The 10,480-nt window shown below is 41.4% G+C and overlaps 1 protein-coding gene across 1 annotated transcript in view; it reads right to left on the bottom strand.

Annotated features, from left to right (window-relative positions):
* Positions 1-5,094: 5,094 nt before the first annotated feature.
* Positions 5,095-10,480, bottom strand: part of SH3KBP1 (SH3 domain containing kinase binding protein 1) — a 230,759-nt gene continuing 225,373 nt past the window's right edge. Inside the window, exons 17-19 of the mRNA XM_082499340.1 lie at positions 9,682-9,953; positions 8,219-8,282; positions 5,095-6,167 (exon numbers count right to left, since the gene is read on the bottom strand). Of these exons, the coding sequence (XP_082355466.1) occupies positions 6,126-6,167; positions 8,219-8,282; positions 9,682-9,953 (378 nt within the window). The 3' untranslated portion in view covers positions 5,095-6,125. The remainder of the gene's footprint in view (positions 6,168-8,218; positions 8,283-9,681; positions 9,954-10,480) is intronic.

Raw genomic sequence — 10,480 nt, 5'->3', positions numbered from 1 at the left:
GGTACTTGCTGCACTGGTGGCATTTGGGAGCTCTGAATTCAGCACTTTGACCGAATCAGCCTCATTGACTTTAACATATCTCAATTAGTTCAAGTCCAATATTGAAGCTTGCAGCCACTGCCAGTAATGTGACATCCTTGTGTTAGAGCTCCCCAAGCACAGGTTACTGAGCCACGTTTCTGAGACAAACAGGTCAGAGCACCAGAAATTTTCCTTTCCCCTGAGATCAGTGACACACGCCAGACATGACTGCGTAATCACAGCACAAACATCCTGAACCTCCAGTCTGAGACTTGCCATCCATTAATGAACTAGCTTTCTACAGCCAACACTGCTTTTGCTGTGGTCTCAAAATGTATGTCATGTTTCCCCCTGCCTTCTGCTTTTATTTGCTATATGGCTGCATCTGTGCTTCCAGCAGGGCTCAGTAAATTTGGTTCTTTGAATCCAGAGTAGCCAAATTATCTAGCAGCAGCAATTTCCATGCAGGTGCACCTACTTTTCTACTTATCCTTTCTTAGCTGTTGTTCTGCTTTTTGGTGCTTTGTGCTAGGAGAAAGAGCACTGTGCATGGATTGTGTGAGCTGCGCCATCTCCTGCACTTGTGCCCTTCTCCATGAAAACCATCCCCAGAAGGGGGTAAACTCAGGTGACGTGTCATCCTGTAGCAGGGACGGCTGCCCAGCTTAATTTTCACTACCTCTAAGAAGAGCCCCAAAAGTGCTCTCACAAAATCCCAACCTTTTCTTTGCTGTTATCCAAGGAGGTGAAGAGCAGCCTGATGGCCCCCTTGGGGAAGTATGTTTGCCGTTCACTAGCTGGGATGAAGCAGGCAGGGAAGAGCCTGTCATAGTGAGGAAAATGATCTCCTGCAACAAATGAAAATGTCAGGTCTGGGCACAGTGAAGTGAAGGGGTTTTACCAGAGAAAGTTTTGAAAATTGATACTTCTTTAATGTTCTGATATTCAAAATTGCTTGTGAAGCCTGGCCATTCTTACCTAATTTGCTTTGTTGTTCTAAATGTCAAGTTTTCTCCTCCAAGAGAAACAGCCTATTACAACTTTTAAGACTGTACTGATAAAAGCCAATCATGTTTTCCTGTGACTGTCATCATATACGTTCTCCAATTGCTTTTCCTACATTAAAAAAAGGAAGATAAGAGAGCGTGAAACCTACTTACCTGAGGGGCTGAGAGAGATTGGTAGGCCCTGTCTCCCTGTTGTAACCTTTACAATGTGTCAGAGCAATTATTCTCATGGTTCTAGAGATTTGTCTAGAATTATAGTTAATGCTAAAATACACTAAGATAGCGCTCCAGTTTGTAGGGTAATAATTTCAACAAAATAAATTTACATCTTAACTTTTTCATCCTATAGTACTAACACATTTGAAAAATAGGATTATATTTCTAATATTTAAAAAAATATACACAAGAGCATTAATCCGGTTTGTTAGTTTAGCTATTTGCACTCCAGACGCCCACACTGTCTAATAGTGGAACTGTGAGCACTGAAAAGGGAAACTCAGCTGCGTCGCTGATTCAAGAAAAGCCTGACTGTGGCAGAACAAAGCCTCTCAAGCATCTCTTCCTGAGGCCACCAGTGGTTTACACCCGCTACCTGTAAAAGTCTGTGCCTGCACGGGATTGGAAATCATCCTCATTAAAAGAGCTGACACCAAACAACAGTGTGTTGAGTTGGTCTGATAACCTTCATTGCCTGAGGAGGAAGTGGAGGGGAAGGTGACCTGGAGCTCTGGCCTGCCTGGCACCAGCAACACACACACACAGGTACACACACACACACAGAGCACCACAGCTTCCTGCGGACATTGCAAAACTGTCTTTTCCTTCCTCAGCTGCTCTATTTCAGGCTGGGAAGCCCCAGCACCCCCTCAGCTTCAGGGCTGACGATGACCCAAGGAAGTTGGTTATTTTCCAAAGGCAGAGAAGGGCCGGAGCAGAGGGGCAGGAGGAGGGAAGCAGCTGCAGGAAGCTGGGAGTGAAATGGGCCGGGGTGCAGGCAACCAGCTGCTGATGCCTAGGCCAGCTCAGGAGCCAGCTGAGGCCAAAGGTGCCAAGCGAAATCTAATTTCTGGCTGAAGGCTGTTAATAACCCTGGATACAAGTACCCGGTGTTTACTGTGGGGAGTTCAGCTCCACCCCTTCTGGCTCTTTTTGACCTAATGATTGCCCTGAACAGAAGTCAATGCTTGGAAGACTCTGCTCACCAAAGCCTGCAGGACTGGCAGCTGCCCAGCAGCACTGCAGCCCCACAGGGCTGAAAAGCTGCCTCAGTGCACAGGTTGCAGAGTGGTTGGTTGTTTCTACTTTTAAGCAGTATTCTTGCCTGCCTTTCAAACCACAGCCCGCATGCGTCTAAAGTATCTTCTCTCTAAGCAGCCTTCACACTTTCCTCATCAATGCGCCTCTGCCCTGTTTCCAGCCCCCAGGCTCCTTTCTTCAGAGGGGAAGCGGACACCAGAGACCTCACACCTCTTCCCGGCCTCGCACTGCAGCGATGCTGCTGACTGGCCATTCCCGCAGGCGGGAGCGCTGCACATCACCCCCACCCCGGCCCTATTCTGTCTTCTGGCGCTTTGGTATATGTGGGACCCACAAACTGCAGCCCCCCTGACCACAAGCAGCTCCTGAGGCAGGCCCACAGGAGCATAACAGCCCCAAACCGAGGCAAAAAGTGTGTGGAGCTGCCAGCACAGTTATGACTGCAATGTGGCGTAGCCAAGGAATTCATAGGAACACCGGACACTTTCATGCCACGCCAGCCCTGTGGCAGCAAATGTATTTTTGTGCTGGCACCGACCCCACACACAGGGCACTGCACAGAGGAGCTGGTAACGCTGGGGCAGCCACCCCCATGGCTGAGCAGCTTGGTGAGGAGGGTGGGCAGGGAGAGAGCGGGGCCTGCTCACATGTGAGTCAACTCCACAAGATGATGAGTGAAACGATTCTGTAACTTCAGCAGAACACGAATTTCTGAGCGTGTTTGACAGCACTCTCTCTCTCACCTTGCTTGCACAGGTGCAAATTTCAGTCCTGGCTGTCACAGAGTATGTCACTCCCACGGACATTTCATACACAGAGCAGCTCACAAAATTTACTGAGCAGCTGGCTATCATACACCTAGAAACAAAAATTTACTGCATATAGTTGTATTCAATCCTTTGACCTGTTAGCATAACAACAGATTCATCTAACCCTTTTGCTCATTTACAAATGGATTGTTAATAAGAAAAACACAGAAGATGAAATTTAAGTAACAGAACTTAATAAACACTTTGAACATTTACCATCTTATTTCCACGTAGAACTATTTTAAGTCCTAAGTGCTATGACCTTGCATTAAGAAATACTTGCTCCTTTTAGAGTTGAAAAGAACATAAAGAGAACATAAAACTGTTTTCTTAATAACCTAAACATTTTCCAAATCAAGAATTTGAATATTATCATCCAAAGGCATGAGCCTGATATTTCACACCTGACTTCTATGCGTAGACAGAAGTCTGCCTCAAGAATGGAGTGTGCACATTAATGAAGTCATTTTACACAACTCTTCAAACAACAGTATTTAATCATTTTCACATCAAAATCACTTTGTAGCTCACCAGCGTTTCCCATTTTCCTTTAAATATAAACCCAAACATTTTTAAAAGCAGCAGTTTATATCCACAGGTTTAATGCATGATTGATCCTCTTTAAAAAGGGAAAATCCATGTGTTATGTGAAATACTGTCTGTTATTATAATGAAACGCAGCAAGAAGAACTTACATTTCTACAAACTCTCTTCTCCCAGAATAATCAACTTTCAAAACAAAGCATTTTCACAAAATCTTATTTGACATTCTTTTACAAAACATGGTATGTTGGACTTCTAATTTGGATTCATAAAATGACAAGTTATCATCTCAACAGGAGAAAAAAAGAATGTAATGTAACATAAGGAAACTGCGCCAAATTTAGACTTTCATTTGCAAAAAATGGAACATTTCTGAAATGTCTCATATTTCTGAGGCACAACTCAGGAATCAATACTTTATTTACCACAGATACAATAGTTTATCTCTTTCCAGGGATGCAATTAGGAGGCCAGAGCTGCTCATTTCTGGATATATGTTGCAAATGTATGACTACAAACCCAAACAGAATCCTTATTCCTTATACCTCATTTCCTCCTGTTCTCCTAACTCTTCTACTATCTTCAGAAAAAACATGGAAGTAATCTAGAAATCGTTATTGCTGGCAAGCTATGTCAGGACTATCATTCCTTGTACAAAAATATTTTAATGCAGTTATTTAGAAATGTTAAATCATTTCAGTGATAAAATATTTTATTAGTGCTGCTGTTTGAATACATTGAGCTATGTATTGGGACTTTAAAAAAAATTCTCAAGTTTCACTATCTGATCCTTTAATCTCAGACATCACTGTTACAACAGAAGCAGATGCTACAGTAGAGGAAACCATCCCAGCAGTGAGGTTCTGTATTGCCAGCTGAGACCCATAAAGCAAGATTCAGGTATGGTGGAGTGTGTATTTTATATATCCATGCATAGCAAAAAGGTTGTGGGAACTCTGCCAACCATGTGTGAATGTGACAAGCCAGCCGAACACTACATCTCATCCAGCTCCTGGCAGGCAGGGTGGTTAGCTGTGATACAGGGCATGCTGGCTGGAGCCCGCTCTAGCATTTGATGAGATGACAAATAGATCCTTTGTGTGGTTTTTTTTGTCACTCTGAAGCATCACCAATATCACTCACCCACTCACTCCACGCTGTGCAAATATCCATTATTTAAACGCTTTAACAGAGATTGCTGACAAGGTACGAGATACTCTGCTGCAAGTAAAGAACACACAAAACCACAACCAGAAAAATGAAAGACCTTATTTTGAAAGGATGAAAGCAAACAAAGAAACTGGAAGAAATGAATTAAGCATCCTGCTCAATAAAATGATGAAGAGCAAGTCCTGCTGCAAAAACAGGACTATAAAGTGTATCGGTCTGTAAGTGTACAAGATAACGTGGCAAACAATTCCATATAAACAACAGATGAAACAATGTCACACGATAGAGAACCTTGTGCACGAAATAATACAACTTTTTATTCATGTTTTATAGATTACTTTTATTTATTTTTGCTTTAATAATGCATATTCTGTTCACTCTGTGCAAAGTTGGGGACAGAGGCGGGCGTTTAAATCATCTAATGAAAATCAAGCGGAGATGAACATTCAAGTTGAGGGAGAGGCCTATCAAAACCAGGAAAGCTAAAAAGCCACAGCTGCTCAAGACAAAGCTGCTCTCAGCTGCGCCCTTTTGTCCTGCCACCTCGCACAAACCTGGCTCTACTGACTGAGCAGCTGTACACTGAGAAGGTGACCTCCGCCGGACACTGGGGACAGGAGTCATCGTGGTAGCTACATTAGGGAGACCTGGCTTGCAACTGGCTCCAGTCAGTGTGTGGCAAAGAAAGGCACAAATCATTGCAAAGACCAGATTTCTGTTGGTTTGTTTCCTTCTTGTAAATACATTACTGTACACAACATAAGTTTAAATTGTAGGGGATTTGGGGACATAAAATTGCATATTTAACAGAACTTAAAACCATAACAAAAAGTAGGCTGTTCTATCTCGAAGCAAAAATAATCCCTCCAGCCCCAACGTTAACATTCATTCCTGGCTATATGCAGTACAAACATTTTAAAATCTGTGACAAAAGACAATTAAAAACCAAAAGTCAAAATCATAAAGCTTGTAAACAGATAATCTGAAATACACTTTATTTATGGAAAAATATCATCAAAATAGTACCACTATGGACTAAACTGCCTGAGTTTTCATTTCACCTAGGATCTTGAAGTAGAGAGCCTTTAGCACAAGAAGATCAATTTCAGTCACAACTAGTGCCGCACAGCACTGCTTCGGGTGGAAATTTTGTCCTCGTTGGTATTTTTGTTGTGCTATCAAAAACTGTTGTGCTAATCCTTCAAATAAAGGGATGTTGAGGCAATTCTTAAATCATTTGGCACAAAGTTATTTTGGCTGGGGCATAAATTTGAGTCTCAGTCATGAAGAATAATGCAACATTCCACCTATCAAGTATTCACTTTGATTGAAGAGCTTTCTTTATGTCATTAACTTCCATCTGAAAAGAAAAGAAAAATATTTGTGATGAAATTAGATGCTTTAACAAACTGAGGCACAGCTGGTCCGGCTTGAAAAGCACATGTTCCATCATGTCCACAGGTGTCGAGTATGGGCTTTATACTACTCTTATTTCCACAGATTTCACAAATTGAGGTGACCTTCTCAGCTGCATAAGATGACCAACTCACAGCTGCCTCCCCTCAGAGCTTGACAAGTATAGTCACTGAATGTACTGCAAGACCTTCCAGACTCTAAACTACAACTTTTACAAGCCAGGCAGGAATTACTTGCAGAATGAGCACTGTGTCCATGCACCAGCTGCTGCACTTACACCTGGCACAAGTCAACTGAACTGCTGACAATGAGCACTGGCAGCTGAGGAGCAAAAGCTATAGTCTCTCCCTATGAGGATGGGTCTTGCTGTGGGGAAGGCGGTTGCCTTCTGCACCCCGCAAGCCAGCGTCCAGGCACCTTAAGGGCTCTGATGGATGTACAGCCATCATCCAGAGAAAGGATGTGGCTGAAACCATCATCAGGCCTAGTCGTACACTTGGCTCCTCTGACAGACACTGGAAACCCTGAGGCGGGGGTATTAGGCTTATTCAAACACACCTGCAGTGCTCAACTGCGCCATATCAGCAAGGCAGTCTTCTTTAGTACAGGGATGGAGAGCTGTGCTCTTCATGACTATCAGAGCACTCTTAAACTAATGCAACATCTTCATGTAAAGCTAATGATGCCACCTTTGGTTAGCATCTGAACATTTACCAGTGTAAGCAATGTTTGAACTGGAGTAAAAGCATTCAGCTATAAGATCATAATTTTGAAACCACCAATACAGGTCTCTGTATAAAGACATAAAGCCATCCTTGAATAGTCTGGTCTGTTAGGCTGAATCGATAACCGCTATTAAAAATGTTCATTGATTTTATCTGAATAAATTTAAATTTTAGCTGAACATGAATTGTGTGTTACTAGAAGCCATACTCCTATGTGGTTGCACGCATAAAGTCCTTGAGGCAGCCCTGGAGCACAGACATTAATGGTCCCCAGTTCTGCCACCTGTTGCCATGTTTGCAAGCACTTTACTGAGCAGTGAAATTACAATTCGATTTTCTAACCCTAGTACAAATTACAAATACAGTTGTCCTATACCATGAAAATATAAAATATAATCAATACTAAACCACTTATCAAGTACATAGAATAGAAGAATAGAATAGAATAGAATAGGACCAGACTTTTTCCATCGGAAGGGCCCTACAATGATCATATAGTCCAACTGCCTGACCAATTCAAAGCTGACCAAGTTAAAGCATGTTATTAAAAGCATTGTACAAATAACTCTCCAACACCCAGAAAAGCAGTTTCAATGTCATTCCATATCAAAGCAGCACAGTCAATGATCCTGGCAAAGGCCCAGCTCCATGACTCTCACACAAATAGGGCAGTGTGCTACCTGGCAAATGACTAAGTCAGCATGACAACATCTGGAGCTAAGGTACTATACAAACTATGGTAGCAGTAACTGGGCTCTTAGTCAGAGCACCTTCTTTTGTATTGTTTAGGATGCTTTGGTAAAGACAACCTGAGTATAGTCTGTAAAACAGACATAAAAATCATGCTATGCGAAATCATATTCCAAGCATATCAACACTAAGACAGGTCTACTACAAAATATAAAGTTTTGGGAGAGAGCAAATAATTTAAAAAGACATGATTTCATTTGTGACAAAATCAAACCATTAAAACTGGGACTAAAGAATATCATAGTTTGAATCCTACATTGTATTTAATTTTTTTTTTAATTTGTCTACTTGTGCTAATAAATTTTTAGATAATTAACAGGCTTTTCAGTAAGAACCCAGTATTGCAATATATATGACACAGACTGGTAATGCTATGAAGGGAACAGCTATATCCCTTTCAGAAATGCTAGTAGTTTTTGATTCACTGCAATCTAAGTATCTTAGCAGAATTTTACGTCTCATACCTCAGGCTAAATCAAACCTGCCGATACTTCCGTAACATTATAAATAACGTAAATACCTGCAATCGTAGACGGATCTTCTTTTCTTCATCCAACTCAGACAGCAACTGTTTAATCTCTTTTCTGTTAAAAGAATGCAAAAAAAGCTTGGAATGGAAACAATTAAACTAGTAAAATACAATAGATCACCTCTTGGAGACATATTTTCCCTGCTTCACTAGTTACCTTTTTTCCTCTGAACAACTAATTAAAGTCAGTATACTCTTGTATACTATATGCTATACTACAGAGAAGCAAGACTCTTTATAAAAGGACAGCCCCCCCTCCCTGTATACCTAATGAACAATACATTTCCTCCCAACAGCCCTGCATCTGCAGGCTTTGCTCTGGACTAGCTGTATCAACACTGTATCAGCACCCAGTTGCCCTTTTTTCCATACAAAATGTAGATGGATTGGCTGTTGGTGGGTTATAGCAACTGGTAACACAAATCGTGCCCATGCTATCCAGATACTTTAGCAAATGAAAAGCTGTTTATGCCAGCAACACAATGTAACCTTCAACTTCATTTATAAGACATTGATCCCAAATATGGATTTGCTGTCATATTTCTTTGTTGGGAAGGGGAACATAGCTATAAGGAGAAGACATCTTATGTTCCCACTGAGTGATCTCATCTTAATACAGAAACCAGAAGGTGGAGCAACCCGTGCAAGAAGGGCCGGGGAGACCAGAGAAGCAGGGATCGGCCGAAGAGGCAAAGCAGTGGGGCTTACTGGCTAGATCCAGCTTGAACCATGCCCATTGTCTCCCAAACTCCTCACACACCTCTGTTCTGCCACAGTCTCTCCACGCCATTTTCCCTTCTCTTTTTCCTGTCTGGGCTACACGCAACCGACAATGTAAGTGAAGGTTTAGCTTCCAAAACATAAAATATTCTCAGGATTAGCAAAAGCTACATGCCAGCCTCAGTTTCTCCTAAGAAATGAGCAGTTTAAAGAAAGTAAGGACGCTCCATGCTAAAATAGTAAGATTCAGGGTCATAAACACAAAGGTCTTCAAATGTCCTAATCACAACTCAATTACTTCTTTTGTAATACGAGCTTCCTGGAAAAATGCCCTAACAGTCAAACAACAAATTGATTTAATAATTTTAGGAACTTGTAGTAATTTGTAATACAACTAGAACAAATGCATACAACTAGATCAATGCATACAAGTTCCCAAATAGTTATTGGCAAATAAAACAACATAAGAACCTTATTCACTGCTTACACCCTATAAACACCTGGTTGTGTCATAACACAGGGAAAAAAAGCTGTTATGGATGAATAGTGCCAGTCTTTTTTACTGAGCTTCTCACACCTGAATGTGTTCTGTCAGGAAAGCAGATGAAAATCATGCCCAAATACAAAGGGAAACTGTGTAGAGTAACATACATGAATGCAAGCTCAAGAAGAAACTGCCACCACCACGCATGAATGGATGCATCCCACCTACAGTTGTGATATGCAGAACTTACTTTTGCTGGTCTTTCATGGTTTCAATTATGGTTCTTAGCTCTTTAATTTGTGTTCTCAGCTCTTCCAGGGCAGTCTGACCTTGGCTTAAGTGCTCAGTCTTTGGCTTTCCTTCAGTACCGAACAGGGATGGGGAATTTGACCTGTGGCCTGTTGTTCCCATAGCAATTGAGTGAAATCCAGGTGATGGTGAAGGGGATAGTGATGGTTGTACATTACTGCCAGTAGCCAAACCTCCTGGTTTTGGAGGCAAGGATGTTTTATTATCAGACACCTGCAACAAAAAGAATAACATTTAATGTCTGGAGATAGCTTTATGAAAATCAGACCTCTAACAAATATTAAGTATTTTGCTGCTCTTCAGTAGTGTTGAAAGTCCATAGTCAAACATGGATAGTTTTGGCCAAAGCATGATAAGAATAACAATTAGTCATTATCTTTGTACATGTACATCAGAGGGGCTCTAGCTGAGATGCAGAAGTTCAGACAGTTTCAGTCAGACTTTCCACAATTGCTACAACCAGTCAGCAACAAGCATTTCCAAGATCTCAGATCTAGCAGTGAAATGAACTAGGGAAAGATGCTCAGTGTTTCTCTCAGAAGTTTGTGAGAACATACCTACATCCATGGACGTCTCCTGCAGAGCACAAAACTGCATATCCAAGAATCCAAGTTGTATTTTTTTGCAGATTAAATTTACGATTGTCAACTAACCACTGAAGGAATCTTCAACACTTAATGTTTTTTAAAAATTAAAAAAATGTTGCCCTTAGCATTATGAAAATAGCAAAATATTCCTTA

This window comes from Vanellus vanellus (genome assembly GCF_965231255.1).
Source record: "Vanellus vanellus genome assembly, chromosome: 1".
Lineage (NCBI taxonomy): Eukaryota > Metazoa > Chordata > Aves > Charadriiformes > Charadriidae > Vanellus > Vanellus vanellus.
The sequence above is the reverse complement of the archived record's forward strand: the minus strand, read 5'-3'. Positions and strand labels throughout refer to the sequence as shown.